We start from the raw sequence: 25,007 nt of genomic DNA on the forward strand, positions 1-25,007 counted from the left end.
TTTTATTTTATTTTATTATACATATATATATACATATATCGTTATTTTATTATTTTAAGTATCATTGATAGCGTATATAAATATATTTTTTTCCCTTTTATTATTATATGTATATTCTTTATATTTTTTCATTTACTTTATGTATTTATTTTTATTTATCTCTATACATAACCATCGTTAATTTTATTATTTTAAGTATTATTGATAGCGTATATAAACATATATTTTTTTTCTTTTATTATTATCTGTATATTTATTTCTATTCATTTGTTTTATTTAATAATATATTTGTTATTTATATATAGTTTTAGTGTTTTTTAACATCATTATCATTTTCATTTTATTCTACTTTGTATTTTTTAGTTTATTTTCATTATTCATTTTTATTTTATACGTACATATTTGATTATAGTTATTTATTTATTTTAGTTTTTTTTTAGTTTTTATTTATTTATTACTATTATATATATCTTTTTATTTTTCCCATTATTTATATCTTTATCATTATTACCGTTATTCTTATTTATCATTTGTTTACTTTTCTTCTATTTTATTTTTATTGTATTTCCTCTAATATTTTATATATTTATATATGTATATATATTATGTATACTTTATGTAATTTTTATTATTATTTTTCTAATGTCTTATTTATATGCCATATTTTATTTTATTTTCTTTTTTTTTCTTCTCTATTTTACCTTACGTTTTTATGCTTGTCCTTATTTTTGTTTCATTCATGTTCTCTACCTTTATGTTAATTATGTTTATTGTTTATTTTTGTCTATTTTGTTCTTTATTGCACTTTCTTTATTTTTGATTTATTTTCACCACCATTTGTTAACGCTTCTCATGACTTTTTAAGGGTATACTTTTAAATCGAATCAGTGGTAAGCAATTTGGATCAATATTTTACCTTTTAATTTAACTTTCAATTTTCTTAATTAAAGACAACTGGAAATTACACAGTACCGAAAGGGCAGTTCAAGGGTGCTAGCCCTTCCTTGACTGTAACCGACTCCCGAATCCGACACATCTCTGGTAAGACGCAGATCAGGTAAGAAATAGGGTATCCGATCAACCCATTTATTTTTAAATAAATGATCGGTGGTGACACCAATCCACATTTTTCAAGTCGAAGCCCAATTCCGGGGCCCAACTGAAAGACGGTTGCGACAATTTGAAAAGTCAATGTGACACCTCATATTCGTATCCGAGTCGGATACGGGTTGGGGGTGTTACATTCATGACTAATTTGGCGCTAGCAATTTTAGTTTCAAGTATTATAGTATTACATTAAATGGTATTTCATGTATTATATTAGATTTGGATATTTTTGTCAAAGTATAAAATCACACTAAATATTTTAAGAGTGCAAATATTGCATTGGATATTATGTCAAAGTACAAGTGTCATATATATATTTTTATCAAAGTACATGTACCACATTAAATATTAATCAAAATATAAGTACTAAATGTGACATTGTCCCCGGGTGGAGCTAAAAAATTTATTTTGGGTGTCAAATTTAGATATTATATGAAGAATTATTTTGAGTGGAAAATTAAGTATTACATTTTAGTCTTGTAAATGAACCGAATGAACACGAATGAGGATATGTTCATGTTCATTTGTTTAACTTTAATCGAACAAATGAACGAACATGAACAACTAAATGAACAAAATTTCTTGTTCGTTCATTAAGAAATGTAGTTTGTTTGTGTTCGTTCATGTCCGTTTGTTTAACTTTAATCGAACAAATGAACGAACATGAACAACTAAACGAACAAAATTTCTTGTTCGTTCATTAAGAAATGTAGTTTGTTTGTGTTCGTTCATGTTCATTTGTTAAAATGATAAACGAACACAAATGAACGAATGTTAATAAACACACACGAATGAACGTAAATGAACATAAAATTAATTGGATTTATATTTGAGAAGAGTTTTTTTTTTCTTTCTAAATAGTTTTAGGATTTATATTTTCTTTAATTTATTTGAGTTTATAATTAATCGGATTTTAAAATATTTAAGGTTAAAATTTATTAGGTATTAATATTTCAAACAAGTCTGGAGATTTGGTTAAATATAAACGAATGAACATAAATGAACGGATTATTGAATGTTCACGAACTAAATGAACAAACAAGCCATTTATTTGTGTTAGTTCATTTAATTAAACGAGCATAAAATCTTATTCATGTTCTTTCGTTTAATAAATAAACTAATATAAATGAACTTTTCGTTGAACAGTTCACGAACAGTTCGCTCAACGTTCAATTCGTTTACAAGTCTATTGAAATTTTTATTGTTAAATATATTTTTTAAAATATGGGATCAATTTATTTTTAAAGGGTGTCATTTTTATAAAAAAAAAGTGGTGTCATTTCTTTATTTTAATTATATATATAAGAAAAGTTTTTCTTTTTAAAAAAAATTGGGGTGTAAATTGACACCCCTCCATGTCCACTGGCCAGTGATTATCCCAATCTAAAAGGATGAAGAGCTAAGATTTAAAAATATGATGTAATTATATAAATAAGTCAGTTATACCTATGGAAATATTTTACATCCGCAATAATTCCTCTACTTACTAAAGCCACCTTGGAGGGACTCTCCCACAATATAGGTTTTTTGTCCGGTCATAAACCTTTGACAAGATTGTTGCCAAAATTGAGAGATTTATCCAAACCAAATTTAGTGTCGAGTGATTGTATTTATACATTCGGTTGACTTACATATAGCAATCATGATTTTAAGTTTGACATTGATATGTACAAGTGATCAATATATAAACTGTTATGTCAAACAAGAGGAAGGATCTTTTTCTTCTTCACGAACTCTCTCTAGAACTTTTCTCCTTTATCTTTCCACCCGTGATTACCAATTGTGACTCTTTTACTAAATTAGTAGGAATGAATCATATATAACAATTACAACCTCTTTGTTCTATCAACAAAATTAAATTACTCATTTTTCTCTTGTTAAAACTTCCTTGGGAACCAAATGGAATACATTTTGAAATTTATGTAAATAAACTATAAAATACACGAATGTGTTGGCAAGTGTATATAATTCATATACCATACATATAAAATAAAAATTGTTTGTATCTCTCAAGAAAAGAATAAAGTGCAACCCTAATATTGTGGATAAAAGTCTATGAACTTTAGATGACGTTACAATATCGAGTGGTATTAATTTCATTAGTCTCATATGGTTTATCTTTGTTAGAATATTAGAATGTTAATACAAATAGTTAGTATTTATTATTCTGTTAGGATTTTAGTTAGTTGATTAGCATATTATTAGTAGGCTATATAAGGCTAGCTATGTAGTGTATAAATCAAGCATTTTTTTTATTCATTTACACATTTAGTAAAACAAAGTTGTCTCTTTCACAGCTTCCCATCTTCATTGCTTCTGTTTACATTCATTACCACCGGTAATCTTCAGTCACCATGGCACCTTTCTCTCATGGCATCAATCGATAATGATCCTGACGCCGTTATCTCCAACACCTATGTGGGTTATCTCCTTCATCCATGTCTTCCGCTATTTTATTCCTCACGACATTTATATGTGTTGATGATTGATGATTCTGGCGATTTTGATGTCGCTTCCCTTGTCAACGATTGGCTTCAACAGTCGCAAGTTCATTTACGTGTCCCATTCCTTTTCATGTCGTTGCTGCTCCATAAGTTGTTGCTAGAACATTGCTCGTTTCCCATTCAACATTAGATCTAGCGAACCTTGATCCTTTTTCCACTAGCATATATTCTAGCGTGTTATCAATGTTTCACTGTCGATTTGTAGATCTCCAATAACTCACAGTGAATGATTCGGTCAATTTTTCACATGATTTGTTGTATCATTTTCCCTCTTATTGATTATGCACTGGTTTGATGAAATTTCCATCATTTTTGCTCAAGATTATGCAATTTGGCTTGTGAATATTGTTATCTTGTGCGTGAATGAGATCAAGTGTGATTTATTCTGCTGATATGATTTCCTACTTTGTTGGAGTCGAACGCGGTTCTTTTTATTCATCTTTTTGTACTTTAGCAGCATCTTAAACTTCTATTTCTCAGCAACATCTTGGTTTGGAACTTGGAAAACAAGATTGGTGATTGATAATCTAAATTGATGATTCATTTTCTGCGTTTAGAGTATAAGATTGATTCATATATGGGTTCATGCCTTTGTTTATGCCTACCATATGCTTGATTGTTTGCTGCAAAGAGATGTTTTGCTTCTCCCTCGGTTATATTCCATCTTGGTCCATCTTGGGACTCTGAGCCGCTTAGAATGAAGCTTTCAATGATTCACGAGGCTCGTCTATTTGTCTTGGTTGTTTATACAATTTTCCCCCAATGAAGCAACAATTTCTGATAGTATAATATTCTTGTTGATTGTTGATAGTGTGCATGCTTGCTACTGGAAGTCAATGTTGATCATGAGAGTAGAGAAGGTTTGGCATCAATTGGTTGAGCAAGACGTGATTTTCCGAATTATATGAGTGTTGGTTTCTTAAGATTTTGATGTTGATTTTGAGCTTTAATCCTCCATTGGGGCATTTTGAAAGTCTTGAGTCCTTGTCCAAGTTTTTTTCACACTGGTCACTGTTGAATCATTAGTTTCAGTGATTGAGGTTAGTTGTTAGTTTAGGTTTTTCATTTCTTGGTATGCGTTACTGGTTTGTTTGCTCAAGTACTCTTTGTTTTAGTTTCTTCATGGTATTTTGCTTCTATCACAAGGTAACATGAGACTTGAAAGCTTCACAACCAAGTGTTTATGACAAAAAAATCTATGGGGAGCGTTAAGAGTCTAACTTTTTTGCCTTCCTTAACCAGACAAATTCTTGCCCAAGAGAGGCTTCAGATTGCACCTGGGAGCTTGTAGCTTAACCACATTGCTTCCACACAAAAACAGTCTGAATAAGTGAGAAGAAGAACAATTTTGATTCATGAAGAAATTTCAAATGAAAGAGGAAGAAAGAAATGAAGGTTAATAAGAAGAACGAAAGGAAGCATCACACTTTCGATTCAAGTCGAACGGAATGAAGCATCACACTTTCGATTCAAGTCGAACAGAATAAGATATTGCACTTTCGATTCAAGTAGAACGAAAGGAAAAATCATACTTTCGATTCAAGTAGAACGGAAGGAAGCATCACACTTTCGATTCAAGTAGAATGAAAGGAAGCATCACACTTTTGATTCAAGTCGAACGGAAGGAAGCATTGCACTTTCGATTCAAGTGTTTATCTTTTCATCAAGAAAGTTGAAGAAGTCGGGTGAATGTTAGAATATTAGAATGTTAATACAATTAGTTAGTATTTGTTATTCTGTTAGGATTTTAGTTAGTTGGCTAGCATATTATTAGTAGGCTATATAAGCCTAGCAATGTAGTGGATTAAATCAAGCATTTTTGTAATTCATTTACACATTTAGTAAAACAAAGCCGTCTCTTTCACATCTTCCCATCTTCATTGCTGCCGTTTACATTCATCACTATCAGTAATCTCCGGCCACCATGGCACATTTCTCACAATCTTGAAGAGATTTAGAGCACACAACAAATGTAGCTCCGGTTTTTTAATGAAAAAACAAAGGTGGGTTTGGGGTTGGATAAGGGGACCATTACAGAGGGAGCAGCACGGCTCGTAGATGCCCACGATTGATTTTCCATATGATTGTCCGATTTAATCACGGATGTTGGGGGTTGACAGGGTGGGATATTGATTAGACCAATCTATAAGATAGGTGGTTTATTTGACACGAATTGTCCAAATACGAATAAGGATTTTTTATCTTCAAATCCGACTATTTTTAAAAGATAAATATGTACATTATCAGATTTACGATGTTACAATTACAATGTCATTAAGAGGCTACCATTTAATCTTTAATTGAATTATAATTTCATATCTATAAACACATCCAAATCATGAATAAGTCACATATCTAGTATATGATCCATCAATTTATTACTTTGAGATGCATCAGAACTTAATATATTAAAGTACACATATCACGCATACATAATCTTATATATAGGATAAATACATTTTGAACGCCACAAGTAAATTTAATCTTTAAAAGATCTAAAATATTAATTTTTTCATCATAGGTTTAGTCCAATATGTTAGTAATCCGAACAAACACATCCATGTTTCTGCTCAAGAGTCAACCGCTCCAATTATCCAATAATCAAGATAAATTGTCTCTCCATTTGGACTTTAAACCATGTAATTAATTTTTCATCATGGGTTCGCTCCATTTTAGTTTACGTAAATTTGTTTAGTTAGTGAAAAATATTGATTGTTAATTGATTAATAATTTTTATTAAAAATTATTTTAACTCAAAATAAAATAATAACAATTAAAATAATTAAAAATTAAAATAAATATTAAGAATGAATTGTAACATTATACGTATTTAAAATTGTACATCACCTTTTGAATCATGAAATGAAAATTAGAGATAACCTTAGATATTCGAAAACTGTAACTACGAGGAGATTCAAACTTTATACCTTTGAACTTCTTTTTGGTGGCATTGATTATTCCGCAGATATGACACGCTTACAATTAATTCATCATCTGAAAATGTCCTTTATAATGTTATTATTATTATTGCAATTATTATTATGGGAAACAAAGAGAATAATTGAAGAGATAAAGGGAAAGATAGTAAAAAAAAATATGTGTATGAAATGCAGTCGTAGCTAGTGTATGGATTATAAATGTGGGAGGGTTATGATCTCTAAAATTAAGCTGTGGACTTATTTAAATTTTGATAATTATTTTTTTACATTTTTATTTTTTACAACTAAATTAAATTATTATTATTATTTAATTCTTATCAATTTTTATATAATTGTGTGTGTAAATAGTCTTGGTATGTGTTGAACTTTTTTTAGTTATTGACAATTTACATACATTTTACAATTGTAATTGTTTGAATCGCATCCTTTAATATATTTTTTTACCACTAATCTATATTTCTTATTTTCTTTTTAAATTTTTACTTATAATTGGACCTTAACTGATTTTTATTAATATTTACATTTATTCCCTAATCTATACTTCGTCCTCGGAGCAAAAGATTCGAAGTGCACTAAGGGCGCCACTACCTCAATATTCTCAAACCTCTAGTTGCATTAATGTTAACTATGATAAATTAATTAGCATCTTAATCGGTCAATATTATCTTTTTTTACAATGAATGGTCAATACTAATTAATTAACGTTGTTACTGCATATAAAATAACAATAGGATATGATGGCAATAGAGGGTTGTCTCAGGAAAAGCAGACTAATAAACGGCTAATATACGGCGTTACCAGATACATTAAAATATATTTAACAAATTCGGTTTAGCACCATCGGAAATGTTGAGTAATAATAATGTTGTAGGTGGAAATCATGAAGAAATATTAAAAAATTTGGCAACCGGCAAACTTAGCTTGTCGGTATGTATCGATACAAATAAAATGTATCGATCCATAATAGTATAACAGGTAAAAATATGATCAAACCGGTTTAATTATGATAAAACCGGTAAAACACTACCTAATATGTTTAAAGTATCGATTCCATTGAAATAAGTATTGACACTTATGGAATTTAAAAGAGAAGCAATAATAGCGCCTATAAAGTGTCGATACTTTATAAAAATGTATCGATCCATAACAATATAACAGGTAAAAATATGAAAAAACCGGTCTCGAAATGACAAAACCTGTAAAGCGTTACCTAATATGTTGAAAGTATCGATACTTTAATATAAGTATCGAAACTTTTGGAATTTAAAAGAAAAGCAGTAATAGCGCCTATAAAGTGTCGATACTTTATAAAAATGTATCGATCCATAACAATATAACAGGTAAAAATATGACAAAACAGGTCTCGAAATGACAAAATCGGTAAAGCGCTACCTAATATGTTTAAAGTATCGATTCCATTGAAATAAGTATCGACACTTATGAAATTTAAAAGAGAAGCAGTAATAGCGCCAATAAAGTGTCGATACTTTATAAAAAATGTATCGATCCATAACAATGTAACAGGTAAAAATATGACAAAATCGGTAAAGCGCTACCGGATATGTTGAAAGTGTCGATACTTTAATAAGTACGCGTAAAATATTATCGATACTTTTTAAAGAAATAGGTAAATATCCTATTGAAAGTATCGACACTTTGGTAGTTGTATCGATTAAATATAAATAACATATTCGGTTAAAATATAAAGGGCATAGCTAAATTTCCTCTGAAAATAGATAGATCACGGCCGAGTTTTTGAGAAATCGAAGCATAATTGTTGCTGCATTTCAGAAGGCGTTTTCAAAGTGAAGTTTGTTTGTTTGTTGCTGCAGTCAAATAGAAAAGTACGTTGTCGAAACCCTAGTTTTTTATTATTACAATAATCAGAAATAGGGGTATTATGTGTTGTTTGGGGTTTTGGAAGTAAAGAAGCATTTGTGATCGATTACAGGTAGAAAGTGATATTCTAGGTAGATGATAAATATCGATACTTTTATTAAATATTATAGGTAGAAAATGATATTTAAGGTTGTATAAATTTGCCGATACTTGGAGTATTGAGTGTTCTCATTCGTTTGAAGGAAATAGGGATTATGGTTTTTAGGTTTAGTTTGGGGATTTCGAATCGAAATCAAGAAGGATTTGGGACCGATTATATAATATTATAGGTAGAAAATAAATATGGATACCTGTATATAATATTATAGGTAGAAAATGATATTGTAGGTTGTATAAATGTGCCGATACTTATAGTAGTGGCCATTCAAATTCTTTTGAAGGAAACCGTTTTACTACAAGAGTAGTTATCGATATTTGCATATTGAATAAAGTGTATGTAACCAGTATTTGATTTTGATTTGCGTAAACTGATATATGAAGGAAAAATGAAGTCAACGGATCTTGAAATTGTTGGTGGCGAAGATGACTTTGGAATTGAGGTCGAGAGTTGAAAGCAACCAAAGGGTGAATATATGTACTTCTAGTAAGTATCAATGTATTTTTGTTATTATTGTTGAAATGGTAATTGCATTAAAGTATTTAAGAACTTTAAATTGAAAACAAATTTTAAATGTTGATAGTATGACCGAATGCCAAAGGATAAAGGAAGCTGGCAATCACATCGATTCGGTATGTAAAATGAAATTGACATTGAGTATTATTTAGCGTTAATATATTGATTAAGAAACTTTTATGCTTAATTTTAGGTAAGAGATGATGTGTTGGAGAAATGGAAGTCGACGAGTGATGCTGAGAATGAACCTTACATCATACAGTTAAGGATGGATAGATAAGAATACAAAGCTTGGAGGAAAGCACATGAAAAGAATGTATTCATTATACTTGTAAATACTTTGATACAAGATATATAAGAACAATAACATTATATATTGTTAAAAAATGTAGAAAGTGTCGACAGGGTGCAGCTTAAAAAGAGTGAATTCATTAATTGAATACCTTAAGGAGGAGGAGAAATTGAATGTGCTTAAAGAAATAGGGTTTGGATCCTTGATAGGAGTGAGGGATCATCTAATTCGGAGGGAATTTTGTCGATCTTTGATGGAGCAATTTGATGTCCAACAATGTATGGTTAAATATGATGATTATTTATTTCCTCTGGGGGTCCCATATGCTACAGTCATATTGGGGGTTTCAAATAAAGGCAAAAGTGTTGTAGAAGTTGATAAGAATAAGAGCTGGAAATTGCTTGCCTCCAAATTTGATTTGAAGCACAAGGTGACATATGCTGAACTTAAAGAGGAAATCAAAAGTGGATCTTACGAGGGGATGACTTGAAGGCCCGAGTTCTATTGTACCTTACCGGGATCTTTCTTTGTCCAGCATGTGATACATCAACGAGAAATGACAATATGAAGCTGATTTGCGATGAAGGCTTGAGAGGTGAATTCATTTGGGCTGAATATGTTCATTCGAGATTGATTAAATCAATAATCAACTTTCAAAAGGGCTCTCAGAGATACCTCAAAGGGTGTATAGCAATCTTAGAGGTAAATGAGTTGAAGAATGTTTTTGTTTTATATATAAAATGATAGTATATTTATTATATAAAATGATAAATTTAATTATAAATTTAATTATAAATACAGGTTGCACTGTTCGATTTTTGGTCGGACATTAATAGTGTGCCGACATATGAAAGAACTGGAGTGGCACGCATCCGTGCATGAGGGAAGGAAGAGGTGGTTAGAGTGATGGCGAAGTTGAAGTTGGATAGACCGAGGAAGCAAGAAATGGTAATAAATGTAATTAAATAATATTAAGAATATAATCAATGTCTTAATATTCTAATTTAATTTGGAAGGTTATTGGCAAGGAGGTAGAGGAGGCAATGGAGGCAGAGGAGAATAAAGAAGATATGGTTGTAGGGGGAATGATAGTGAGGGGATGACGGTGAGGGAAAACAGAGTAATTTCGACATTTTGATGTATGAATTGGCAGATGTAAAAAAATTCTTTTTTGATATTCTGCAAAGACAATCAAGAGTTGAAGAGACACTTGAGAGGCTTAAGGGGGAAGTAGGAGGAAAAATAGATGGAGTGGTGAAAGAAGTTGAGGTGTTGAGGGGTAAACTTAAGATGGTGACGGGTGGAAAAATTGATGGAGTGGTCAAGGAAGTTATGGAATTGAGGTGTGTACTTACGGGGGTGAAGGGGGTGGTTGAGAAAAACTTGGATGAAGGGGAAAAATGAAGGGAGAAATAAAATATGAAGAGTTATGTAGAGCAAAAATATGATGAATTGAAAAAATATGAAGAAGAAAAGATTGAGGAAGCGAGGATGAAGGGTGTGGATGTGATTTATACACCGGAGAGTGTTATAGATGCAGATTTGGATTTAAAATGTCCTGCACCAATGAAGAAGAAGCAGAAGGTAACCTGAATAAAAGAAAACTTAATTTGATTTTTATTATGTTGTTGTGACAAAAATTTGTATGCAAAATTGTAGGTTGAAAAAGTGGAATTGGTGGTTTAGAAGGTGCAATGTGTGATTATTTATTGAATAGTGGGTTAGCTTCATCGTAAGTGCAATATATTGTTTTGTGAGTGATATTTAGATATTTCATGACAAAATATTAATCCTAATGTTTCATACAAACATGTTGTAATCACAATGGGAAATCAATACGCTACTGTAAATTGCATTGAAATGTTGAAGCCTATGGAATGGGTTGGTGGTGCGGTAAGTAGAAAGTAAAAAAATGTTAAAACCTAGTGAATATGTTCTGATTGTGTAATTAATTTTTTTAGGTTATTGATTTAGTCGGTTGGACATTATGTTACGACTCAAAAAAGTTATGTGGGAAGATTGGGTACCTTCTATACCACTTAGCGGTGAGTTAAAATAATAAATGTTGAAAAGTAGTGTTATAGACGGTAAATTAATAATGATTGTCGCGTAAATGCAGTAACAGGAGTGGATGGCAAATCAACTGTTGATTTTATTACGAGCTTTTGGGGGGTCGATATTGGATAACTATGTGAAATTCACCGAGTGCGACAAGGTAAGACACCATACGAATTGCAAATGATGTTTTAGGATATATAATGTTGAATTTTGTCAAATTGGGTGTGAAATTTATTGCAGATCCTGATTACAATAAACTACCACAGCTCTCATTGGTATCTGTTGGTGTTGGATATGGTAGAACGTGCTGCAATGGTATATGATAGTATATTTTCATCTCCAACGTCCAAAGAGAGAGTGAAGGATGCTAAGAGATTGGTAAGTATGAAAGGAAATTATATAAATTATAATGCATAATTTGTTTGGATCATAACTTGATATTTTTTAATACAAATGCCAATATTAGATAGGTATAATAAGGAACGCATTTTTGCAGAAGCATGTGGCCGTCTAAAGGTCCCATTGAAACAATTAAAATTTATGCAGGATAAGATGAATGAGCAATTGAATGGGTATGAGATGTTATCATAAATATAAAGCGCAATTTATCCAGGTTTCATAATTGACATGTGTGGTATTCAAATTTTGTAACAGATATGATTGCGGCATTTATGCAGGTTTCATAATTGACATGTGTGGTATTCAAATTTTTGCAGATGGAATCGATCGGTTCTAGAGGGGTAACTAGTGATTTTGTAAGTGAATGAAAAAATAGTTTACGGTTCAATTGTTAAAAGTTGTAGATTGAATGATGTGGTTTACAATACTTAACGTACTGACAATTTGAATATAGGTTGTTGGAGAATGAGATCGTATGCGAATATTAAACGATCTCGTAAGCCACGATCAAAATAAACTAAGAGAGAAGATCACACAAGCTTCCATCACACACATGAAAAACAAAAGGGCGCGATGATGTCAATGTAAGGGAAATTTTGTATTCGATTTATAATTTTGTATCTGAATGTAATTATGTTTGAGGTGAGAAAAGTTAGCAATAGGTTGTTGTACATGTTTCTTATACATGTTGATGTAATTATGTATGAGATGAGAAAAGTTAGCAATAGATTGTTGTACATGTTTCTTATACATGTTGATGTGATTATGTATGAGATGAGAAAAGTTAGCAATAGGTTGTTGTACATGTTTCTTATACATGTTGATGTAATTATGTATGAGATGAGAAAAGTTAGTAATAGATTGTTGTTGAATGTAATTATGTATGAGATGAGAAAAGTTAGTAATAGATTGTTGCTGAATGTAATTATGTGTGAGATGAGAAAAGTTAGCAATAGGGTGTTCTACATGTTTCTTATACATAGTAGGAGTAATTATGTATGAGATGAGGAAAGATAGCAATAGGTTGTTGTACATGTTTCTTACATTTAGGTATGTACAATAGCTACAAAAGTCAACATTTATTACTTTAAAGTAATAGGTAAATTTACAATGTAAGCGGTAAAAATAGACTTTTTTAATGACAAAATTAGTAAACACAAAGTTTCCAACATTTTTGTCCACTATGGTTGCCAAACTTAAGGTATCGATACATTTATCATAAGTATCAACACATTATAAAGTAATAGGTAAATTTACAATGTAACCGGTAAAAATATACCGCTTTTATGAGAAAATAGGTCAACATAATGTATCGATATTTTTATAAATTGTGTCGATACTTTTTGTCCAGAATGAATGCCAAACGAAATGCACACATAAAGTGTCGATACATTTATTGTAAGTATCGATCCTCAAAACATCGAAACCGATTATTATAAAGTAATAGGTAAAATATACCTGTTTAATGAGAGAATACGTAAACATAAAGTGTCGATACATTTATTAAAAGTATCGATCCTCAAAATATCGAAACCAATAATTATAATGTAATAGGTAAATTTTCAATGTAACCGGTAGAAATATATCGGTTTTATGAGAGAATAGGTCTACAGAATGTATCGACACTTTTGAAATTTGTGTCGATATTTTTTGTCCAGAATGAATGCCTAAACGAGGTGCACGCATAAAGTGTCGATACATTTATAAAAAGTATCGATCCCAAAAACATCGAAACCCATAATTATACTGTAATAGGTAATTTTGCAATGTAACCGATAAAAATATATCGGTTTAATTAGAAAACATGTCAACATAATGTATCAACACTTTTTAAATTTGTGTCGATACATTTTGCCCAGAATGAATGTCAAACTAGGTGCACGCATAAAGTGTTGATACATTTAAAATTGTATCGATCCTAAAAACATTGAAACCGATACTTACAATGTAATAAGTAAATTTACAATGTTACCGATAGAAATATACCAGTTTTATGAGAGAATATGTCTACATAATATATCGATACTTTTTAAATTTGTGTCGATACTTTTTGCCCAGAATGAATGCCCAAATGAGGTGCACGCATAAAGTGTCGATACATTTATAAAAAGTATCGATCCCAAAATCATCGAAACTCATAATTATAATGTAATAGGCAATTTTGCAATGTAACCGGTATAAATATACCAGTTTAATTAGAAAACAGTTCAACATAATGTATCGATACTTTTTAAATTTGTGTCGATACTTGTTGTCCAAAAATGAATGACAAACTAGCTGCACGCATAAAGTGTCGATACATTTAAATTATCGATCCCAAAAACATCGAAACCCATAATTATAATGTAAAAGGTAATTTTTGCAATGTAACTGGTATAAATATATCTGGTTAATTAGAAAACATGTTAACATAATGTATCGACACTTTTTAAATTTGTGTCGATACTTGTCCAGAATGAATGCCCAAACGAAGTGCATGCATAAAGTCTCGATACATTTATAAAAAGTATCGATCCCAAAATCATCAAAACCCAAATTATATAATAGGTAACTTTGTAATGTAACCGATATAAATATACCAGTTTAATTAGAAAACATGTCAACATAATGTATCGACATTTTTTATATTTGTGTCGATACTTGTTGTCCAGAAATGAATGACAAACTAGCTGCACGCATAAAGTGTCGATACATTTGAAATTGTATAGATCCCAAAAACATCGAAATCCATAATTATAATGTAATAGGTAATTTTGCAATATAACCGGTAAAAATATACCGGATTAATTAGAAAACGTGTTAACATAATGTATCGACACTTTTTAAATTTGTTTCGATACTTTTTTAAAATTACGCGTATTTTTTCCTTCATTTTTTATATCTTAAAATTAGAATCGATACAAACTCCAAATCGAAAAACCCTAAACCTAAAGGTAAAAGAGAACTCTTCGACTCTGACGAATACCAACGTTCATAACAGTTACAATCATATATTCAGGTAAATTTATCGATATTTTGTCATAAATTAGGGTTTGATTGATTTCCAGATTGGACTTTTTTCCCTTAATGTGTTTGTGTTTCAATGTAACAACATTCACACCCAAAATGGCTCCAAAACGTCAGCGTCAGAGGTGCAGTCTTTCTCAAAGCTCTTCTCAACCAAACTTTTCTCAACGACAACCTTCTTCTCAACTAATCCCTCATTCTCAACTAATCGCTACTTCTGAGCAAATCAGGTTGTTCGAAACTTTGATCTTTAGATCCGATGAGGAGAAAGAAAGATGACAGAGGAGTTTCAAAGTAAGGAAGATTCGTCTCGAACGTGTCATTGACATGGGTTTCTTGTTCGATGATAAATATGATTTTAGTTTTAAATCCACATTTACATCTTGGGGTTGACTTGAATTCCTTGGTGTAGAATCAAAATATTACACCAACCTAGTTAGAGTCTTCTACAACAATTCTTCTTTCCAGCGTAAGCCTAATAAGACTAATATAATAGGAATTAATACCCATGTCATGGGGAAGGATATATATATCTCTGAATACTATTGCGAAGGGTAGTATAGGTGTCGAGAATAAAGGGGATTCAGATGAAAATGCTTTAGATACTACAATATAACAGGTTGCTAGAAATAGCTCAATTCACCTAGATGTAGAGTCGAGAGTGTTTCAAAAAATGCTCACTTGGTTTATTCGGGCTACTGGGTGGAAATATTCAACGATTCGAGACAACGATTATTGGTGGATAGCAAAGTATAGATCCAAAACGGCTCCAAACATTGCTAAACTGATATTTAATAAAAATGTATATATGGTCACAAAGGGAGCATCAATTTCAACTTCACTACCATATGGATGTGTCATCACCCATATGTTGAATAAGAAAGAAGTTTATTTTTCGCTTGACTCCCCTATTCGATTAACCCACAAGATTGACATGTTATTTATTACCAGAGCGGGATATGATTTTATTGAAAATGTCGGTTGGAAGCGTGCCAAGGATGTCAGATTAGATTAAGAGAGGGAGGAAATGGACCTCATTGGCCATGAAGACGACCAACCAATGGGAGACGCAATGATGGAAGAAGCTCCACAAGCCACAGAAGCTCTAGGTGAAGATGATGTCACAATTAAGACAGTGATGGAATACATGGTCAATTTTTGGGAGCATATTGATTCCCTTGTGAGCGGAATACGAGCCGATATTGCATCATTGTGCGATAGAGTCTCCATCTTACGTGATGAATTACGTCAACGACATCAAATGAGTTAGGTAATTAATTATTTATGTTTCTAAACATTTACACGATATAAAATGTATTTTATTTTCTTTTAACAGATGTAGACAACCAAGCGCTCAATGAAGATGACGATGAAGATGAAGATGATGATCCAAACAAGTATATCATGTCTGCAACTCCGCCTGCTAGAAAACTTGTAATTTTTTATGTCAATGGTGTCCTTGCCTACATCCCAAGACATCCAAAAGGTTTTAATTCTGTTCATTTGTATCCATTATTTTAACATATAAGCATACAAATTTAATCTCATTTTCTTCATGTTGTAAATGTTATCCTCATAACAGAAGTATATGAATTTATGCATTTTTATGTACAGAATTTTGTTGTTTCCATTTGGTATTCCAATATGAGGTTAGAACTGCTGAGCAATTGAATTACTATAGCCAAAATCGTTAATATACAATTAAATGTTAACATTCAAACTTGATTATAATCTCAGGCATAACATCGACCGTGTACTTGAGAAACTACCTTTGTTGCCTGACCAGTTTCTATTCATTTGGGGTAAGATTAATGTCATTACACTTTGCTGACTTTTATTTGTCTATGATTCCTATATATTTATGTTCGACTGTTTGTAAACAGGATCAAGGAAAGTGCAAAAAAGAAGATAATGTTACCTACTGTAAAGATCTCAATGATGTTTGGAACGAGTATCCTGATTTTAACGCTCTGAATACACTATTGATCGATGATTCAGCACGAAAAATGATTTATAATCCGGTAAGTTACATTTATGCCATATTTTTCCAGTTAAACATGTGTTCATACATTGATTGATTAACAATTTATATTTTTATATAGAAAAACAATTACATATGTCCACATCCATTCGACGCTGCTTCTCATTCGGACGACAATGCTCTAGGTACGACACAAATTTATTCTTGCTTATGCGAATTTAGTTTCTTGTTTTTAAATATGCACCTGATTAGTTTGATAATTAAAATTATTTATATATGCCCTCAGAAAAAAACGGTAACATACGAGAATATTTGGAAAATTTGTTGAAGGCGCCTAATATTCCGGACTTCGTTAGAAATAAACCTTTTTCATCGGATCACATTGTTTTGATTTGCCAATTGTCCTTTAAAGTGGCTTACTTTTCTTGATTCCTTGGTATGATTGTGCCAATTAACGAAGTGAACAATGGGGTGTCGAACTTGGATCGCAGACTGACTAGGAAATCTCTTGACTAGAAAACATTTGCACAAATCCCTTCCTGATTGAGTGGTCATCAGGATCATCAGAGCGGGATCACAATAGATCACACTTTTCCTCATGGTTAATTTGCTTTTGATCAAATCCCAAAGTGAAAACTCATATCAATTGAGCAGTCTCCTTCCTTTACGTGACCAAACTCCGAGAATGTCATCAATATCAAACATTTATTTCCTCACGTAAATTCGTATAACACCAACAAATAAACTGATTAATGAATTTTTAATATGGATTAAACTCCAATAGATATGCAACTTTCTCCAAAATTAAGATGGCATTATAAAACAAGTCATGTGCACATTACCAAAGTTTGGAAATCTGCGCCATTGTACATTCCATCTCCAATACGCGAATTTCACTTTAGAATCAACGTGAGTTTTTTTGGAGTCAACAAGAAGACTCGTTTGCATTCGAAACGGTAAATTGCTTGAGAAATTTCACTTTGGTGTGGTTCCTCCTAATGACATGAAATTTTCTTCTTTTTGGAACATGCAGATTGATTCGGACTCACTAATAATCTCCGATATTTGTTACTTCGTTCGTTAAATTCAAAGAATCTCATTTTAGATTAAAAAAAAGAATCTGTCTTAAGAATGTTTGAAAAAATGTTAATTCGAGATAATAATAATAATGATAATAATAATAATAAATATTATTATATAATCGAATGAAGAAAACTAAATAAAACTTAAAGTAGAGGCAAGAAATTAGTTTACTCATGTGTAGACACTGAATCAGATGAGTAGAGTATGATAAACCGAATAAGGATTTTTGTTGAGGCATGTATGAACAGTTTCCTTAAGACAAATTCGTCATCTCCTCGGTGTTTTGAGTAACGTTGGACGTCGGTCTCCCAGGATACAACAACAAACGATCACAACAGTAAGCACAACTGTAGTGATCAGTCGAACATAATCTTGCCTTTCTCTATCACCAAAAAGAACGAATTTGGAAGGAATTTCTAAGAGTTTTCCTATTCTAATGTTTGGGAATTGTGTATAAGATTGAGCCTTAACTAACCTATTTATAGAGGATAGGAAATTAATCAAAAGGTTATGACTTTTTGATAAAGAGATTTTTTGAAAAGCTAATAGGTATAATTGAATGGATGTAACTTTATACCAAATAATAAGTCTATTCACTTAGTGACACAACTTATTATTCAAAAGACATCAATTTTATTCAATTATTTATTAATTTTTCCAACATATTATCTATATATATGCAATATCATGGCCTAATGGCTCAGTGAGACAAAGCAACTATAACTATGTTATAGTTATTATTTAGTGAAATCAAGTATTACTTTTATGATTGATACTTGATTGCTTATGCGACATCAAATATCATCATTATTTATAACTTGATTGTTTTATAAGACTGAACGTTATTTTTTTGTTATTCTTTTGATTATAATTGATTTTTTATTATTAATTTATGGTAAGTATAAGATAATATATATTCAAAAATAAATTCTCAACCTTTTGATATTGAACACTCACACTCCTGATATCTATGATGTTTAAAGATAACTGAATATTAATTATTGTTATTTAATATTTGATAAAACCAGATTATCCATTTATATTGGTATGATATTACGATTAAATCCTAGGAAAAATGACTATAATGTACATGAGAACATTAATATATGAATCATAATTGATTGACTATAAGCATGATATACCTATGGTTAATGAAACTTTTCTAAACTCAATGCTCATTATTTGTACTACTCGCATGCTTATGTTGATAAGTTTTATGAAGTATAGTAGATTAATAGTGCATTATTGAGCTTATAAAATCCAGTGTTTGGATGTTTTCATTTACAAGTTAATGAATCAACATTGTTCGTGGAGCATCATCGCTATAGGCTTCCAACATCACTATCAAGTACATTACCTAAAAATTTCTGTGGACATATATATTAGTAGAATACATACTACAAAAATTTTAGAACTTATACGTACTACAAAAAATAAATAAACTAGAATACATGAATTAAATTTTACGTACTACAAAAATTAATGGAAGAATTTAAACTAAAGAAGTAAAAATACCCATTTCTGGATACTCGAAACAAAATTTATAGCAAATTAATTGAAAAAGGAGGAGAGAGAGAGAGAAAAAAAAAAGAACGTTGTCTAACACTTTCGCTATTGCAATTTGCTATTTTCTACTGGACTTTACTCTTAGTTTATCCATAAATTCATCTTCTTTCTTTGCCTTTATCATTTCTTTACTCAAATTCCTAAAAGAACTTTATTATGAGAAAAGATGAACCTCCTTAAAAGGAGAAGAAAACAAATTTATTTTGACATCAAAGTTTCCATAGTTGCTGACAATCCCACTTGATCATAAAAGATATAATCATGAATTGAGCTTTTTAATGTTTATCATTTTGATTTTAAAAATATTTTTATAATTTTAATTTTAATGTATTATGAGAATATTTTATTTATTTAGTACAAAATACATATAAATTATTACATGAATTATCATTTTAAAATCATAAAAATATAATATTTTAATAACATTATCATAAGAAAATAACTTGACACTTTAAAAAGATAGATTTGCCCTTATTTCATCATAAAATTCTCCCCGTTTAAAAAATGAACACAATTTGGTAATGTTACTAGATTTGCTTAGATTTAATCACTATGGAAAGAAATTAATAAAATGATTTGGAACCCAAATATACCTCACCCTACAGATAATTTTAAGATGTTGCCAGCATTCTCTTCATAATTCATTGCCATAATAATATCAATATGACTCTATTAAGAAATATAAAATTTAATTTAATAATCTTTATTCATAATTTATACAATAATTTTGAAAATTAGAAGAAAAAAATTCCGTGAACTTAAATTTACAGGAAAAGAAAGGTATCAGATATGGAAATATCCCCAAAATAATAATAATTATTATTATTTTCATCCCCACCTCTTTAGATTCTTACAGGTATGAGAAACTACCCCTCGCGTGCAGCTTCTTACCATCTTCCCTTTCACTCTCTCCTCCCTTATAAACTCACCATTTGTTCTCTTCTTTCAAGAAAAGAAAAATCTCTTTGAATTTGTGTTTATATTAAAAAAGGATCTTTTTTATGGCTTTCTTTCTCCACTATCTGTTCATCACCGCCATCATCTCCGCCGTCTTCTTCCTACTCTTCCGCGCCTCCCGTATCCGGCGCCTCCGTTTGCCGCCGGGAAACTTGGGTTTACCTTTCTTCGGCGAGACACTGCAGCTTATAGCCGCTTACAAGACTGAAAACCCTGAGCCCTTCATCGACGAGAGGGTGAGCCGATATGGTTCGATCTTCACCACACATGTATTTGGCGAACCGACTGTTTTCTCAGCCGACCCGGAAACCAACCGGTTCATCTTGCAGAACGAAGGGAAGCTGTTCGACTGTAGTTACCCCGGTTCGATATCGAATTTGCTCGGGAAACACTCGTTGCTGTTAATGAAAGGAAGCCTCCATAAAAGAATGCATTCCCTCACCATGAGTTTCGCTAACTCGTCGATAATCCGGGATCATCTCTTGGTCGATATAGACCGGTTAGTCCGGCTCAACATGGACTCATGGACCGACCGTGTCTTCCTCATGGAAGAAGCCAAGAAGGTAAAAAGAACATTACTTTATAGAGTTCCGAGTTGACTCGGTTGTTGAAATATTAATGATTATTAACACGTTAAAGATGGCGGTGGTGACTCAGATTCCCTGGAAACAAAAAAGTATACGGCTGAAATCATTTTGTTTCAAAACTTTAAAGCATCATTTTCATTATTATCCTTTTTTATTATTATTTTAATAATTTTTTTTATAGATAACATTCGAGTTAACAGTGAAGCAACTAATGAGTTATGATCCTGGTGAATGGAGCGAAAGTTTAAGAAGAGAATACGTCCTTGTTATTGAAGGCTTTTTCACTGTTCCTTTCCCTCTCTTTTCCACCACTTACCGTCGAGCAATCAAAGTAAGTAACACCATTTGATTATCCTGAACTGGATGGGAATGTTGTTTTTATGATTGGGGTTGGGATTATTTCAGGCACGGACGAAGGTGGCGGAGGCGTTGAGCTTGATAGTGAGGGAGAGGAGGAGGAAGTACGAGGGAGGGGAGAGGAGAAATGACATGTTGGCTGCATTATTGGCGGGGGATGACAATTTCTCAGATGAGCAGATTGTTGATTTCTTGGTGGCTTTGCTGGTTGCTGGCTACGAAACTACTTCCACCATCATGACTCTTGCTGTCAAGTTCTTGACTGAGACTCCTCTTGCTTTGGCTCAACTCAGGGTATGTTGTTTTGCCCTTCTCGACTTTCTTAAAGAATTTTTCATTTCTGGTCCAATTATGGTTTCAGTCCCTCTCGTGTGTAAATTTCAGATTTTATCCTTATATCTAACCTCAAATATCTCATCCACGAAACTCATTTTGAACTCGAATAAAAAATCTTATAAGATTGAGTAGAAACTCATCATATCCATATATTTTGGCCATCTCTAGTTTTCATCTTAAGTCATACTTCAATCATAATAGTTAACGTAGGGAAAGGTAAAAATCAATTATAACAATGATTTTAGAAACTAAGTCTTTACTTTGAATAAAATCAAGGGACCGACATCATCTTTTGACCTGGAAATTTTCATTGTGGGACCTTGAAAATAATAATCCAAATTGTCCCTTGCTTTTCTTTTTCATCCTCACAAGCCAGTAACACATGGATGGGTGGGATGATCAAATAACATGGCCTTCTCCTTGGTTTAAATAGAGTATATTATTATAATAATAATATGAACAAAGATGTACTTGGGAAAACATACTTTGCCACACGTGAGTTTGATATGGAATTTTTGTTTTGTTTTTATTATTATAATCCCTTTTCTTTTAATTGTTCCCATCATGTGATCCCATGACCTCTATATATATTATAGTAATTATCAATTGATTGAGTGATAAAAGTTTTGAGTAATTGTTTTTAGTTAAAATTTAATTTATTCTTAATATAATTAGATATAATTTTATTAAAGACAGTTTTAAAGGGGAAAAAAAAGGATGAAAGCCTGACCCTTTTGTCAGAGTCTCTGATGACTCTTACTCTTTGACCATTTTGTCTTCCTGAAATGACCATAGAGCCCTTCTCCCCACACTTAGCAGATTCTAAAGGGCATTTTTGGGTAATTGGGATGCTATCGTGTACAATAGGGTGTATGATTTGACCTTTGGTCCCTAAGGAAGTGAGAGGTGCTGATTTCAAGGGAAAGGACCATCGACGGTGGTGAAAAAGTTTTGAAGAGCTAGGTTCACTAACCCTAGGGTACGAGTTAAAAAAAGTACTATAGTAAATATGAATATATTTTTAACATTTTAAATAGAGTAGTTTCTAAAATGTTATTTTTTATCAGAAATATTAATTTTATAACATAAAATTAATATTTTTTATATTAATATTTTTGATAAAAAAATAACATTTTATATAACGTCTAATATTAATATTTCTTGTAGAAAAAATAATATTTTCTGTAATACTTTTTTTTAACTTTATAGTAGACTGTTTTCTTATATATCCCTGGTCTTATAAGTTAAGAAAGCAAGAAACTTTTTTATTCCTAGGATTGCTTTTTTTATTTATTAAAAACCCTCTTTTATGTGGATCCACGTGATGGTTTGAATCCTAGCCGTTCGATTTTCAGGGTTTTGTGGGACCATTTAAGGACTCGTGTGAATACTACATGACCCATGAGTCTGAGTCATTGTTGTGTAGGAACATTTAAAGTCATTTAGGCTCATGAGAATACCACATGGCCAGTGTTAGCTTTTGAGGCGAACACAGGCCCATGGGATTATTTTGATATTCGTATTCGATATTTGTATTTCACATTCAAATATATGTCATACACATATCTGTACCTAATTCTTCTGTGTCTTTTCGAATGGAGATTAATGAGGTAATTATCTTCAATGGTGGCAGGAAGAACACAAGGGGATTAGGGCCAAAAAAACCGAATCCGAGACTTTACAATGGAGCGATTACAAGTCGATGTCATTCACTCAATGCGTAAGTTCGAATCGTTGCCTTCGAAGAACAACTAAAATTTTATTCTTTTTTAATCATGATACTGATCTTGAATGTGTTATCTTGAATGTGTTTCAGGTTGTTAATGAGACGTTACGGGTTGCAAACATAATCAGTGGAGTTTTCCGACGAGCAATGACGGATATCAACATAAAAGGTTTAGGAATATGCTTTGATTACAGTCTAATAATAGTACCATGTTACTATAAATTTAAGGCTAGCTTTGTCCTGACTGATCGAGCTCATTCAATCAGGCTACACAATCCCAAAAGGTTGGAAGGTTTTCGCATCGTTTCGAGCCGTACATCTTGACCCTGATAAGTTCAAAGATGCTCGCACTTTCAATCCATGGAGATGGCAGGTAAGTTTTCCTCATTTTCATATATGTCCATGCATCAACCGTGCCTGGGAACTGTTACTGATGAGTGACAAACAATTTGAAACAGAATAACTCCGGGATAAGCTGCCCGGCAAACGTCTACACACCATTTGGAGGAGGGCCTCGACTGTGCCCAGGTTACGAGCTCGCTAGAGTAGAACTATCCGTATTCTTACACCACCTAGTAACTCGGTTCAGGTAACCAATTGTTTTTGCTCCACATCTTCCATATTTAGATGCAAACTTGAATTGTTTAAGTAACCTGTTTTTTCAAAACAGTTGGGAACCTGCCGAGGAGGATAAGCTAGTTTTCTTTCCGACGACGCGAACGCAGAAGCGGTACCCGATCAACGTTAGGCGTTGAAATGCATTGTCTTCTTAGTCGATGTAAAGATAGAAAATGTTAGAAGTAATAAATTTTGGATGGTGTGGGATGCAATGATCAAATTTAGAAGAAGAAAGAAATAGTTAGTGAATGTAAATCAACTTTATTCTTATATTGGGAATTGCATTATTAGTAGGAAGGGAGGTAGTGGGCATCTATTTTCATCCACATTCAAACTTTTAACAGTGCACTTATGCTCGCATCCATCCACTTCCATTACAATCAAAGAGTTTCATTCTATTCCAGTTTGAGTTCGTTTTTTTGAACTTATTCTTCTTGTTAACAAACACATATTTTGATTTTATTTTTTATGCATTTTAGAATTTGGTTATATGTTTTTGATAAAAAAAATCATGTATCAATTAAAAAGATTACCAACTTCATTTAACCATTTGTGCAATAAACCAAGAAAATATTCGAATATTGTAAAGATTGTGACAATGAGAGATTGTAACTTGAATTTGTTTAATCCAATTTGAAAATTAAAATTAAGAGAAAAATAATTTATGTGATGGATGTGCACTTTTGGTACGATATATGTTTATCATTTGAAATTTAGTGTTCATACCTTTTATGTGATTTCTTGTTGTGTGTGCTTTTTACAATCCCATTGTAATACTTCTGTTGTTTATAATAAATTTATTGTATACATAGTGTTTTCTGTCAAGTATTTTTACGTAAATTTATGTATTCACTTTCTTCTTCCATTATTTTCTGTTACTAGTACTAATAACACCAACTTTTTCAGATTTCTTGAGACTCGCAATCAGAAACTCTGTTTTCCACAGGGATGCTAAGAAAGCCATGGATTTGAGTGGATG

The 25,007-nt window shown here is 31.6% G+C and overlaps 1 protein-coding gene across 2 annotated transcripts; it reads left to right on the plus strand.

Moving 5' to 3' along the window:
• Positions 1–1,514: 1,514 nt before the first annotated feature.
• On the plus strand, positions 1,515–24,354 carry LOC120115401 (cytochrome P450 90A1-like). 2 transcript variants are annotated; one of them, XM_039136124.1, is made up of 10 exons: positions 1,515–1,519; positions 6,697–6,711; positions 20,439–20,967; positions 21,173–21,322; positions 21,397–21,642; positions 23,318–23,404; positions 23,501–23,579; positions 23,677–23,783; positions 23,869–23,999; positions 24,081–24,354. In XM_039136124.1, the coding sequence occupies exons 3-10, from the start codon at positions 20,449–20,451 to the stop codon at positions 24,163–24,165; spliced, it is 1,404 nt and encodes a 467-aa protein (XP_038992055.1). In that variant the 5' UTR covers positions 1,515–1,519; positions 6,697–6,711; positions 20,439–20,448; the 3' UTR covers positions 24,166–24,354. The 2 variants fall into 2 exon arrangements, with proteins under 2 accessions (XP_038992055.1, XP_038992056.1); XM_039136125.1 differs by having other exon boundaries at positions 21,409–21,642.
• Positions 24,355–25,007: the final 653 nt, after the last annotated feature.

Source organism: Hibiscus syriacus, unplaced genomic scaffold (assembly GCF_006381635.1).
Source record: "Hibiscus syriacus cultivar Baekdansim isolate YM2019G1 unplaced genomic scaffold, ASM638163v2 tig00110264_pilon, whole genome shotgun sequence".
In the NCBI taxonomy this organism is placed as follows: domain Eukaryota; kingdom Viridiplantae; phylum Streptophyta; class Magnoliopsida; order Malvales; family Malvaceae; genus Hibiscus; species Hibiscus syriacus.

Coding starts and splice junctions, on each gene's coding strand:
- LOC120115401 (XM_039136124.1), top strand. CDS start 20,449: ATGGCTTTCTTTCTCCACTATCTGTTCATCACCGCCATCATCTCCGCC. Junction 20,968..21,172: donor TCATGGAAGAAGCCAAGAAG/GTAAAAAGAACA, acceptor TTTTTTTTATAG/ATAACATTCGAGTTAACAGT. Junction 23,580..23,676: donor GACGGATATCAACATAAAAG/GTTTAGGAATAT, acceptor TCATTCAATCAG/GCTACACAATCCCAAAAGGT.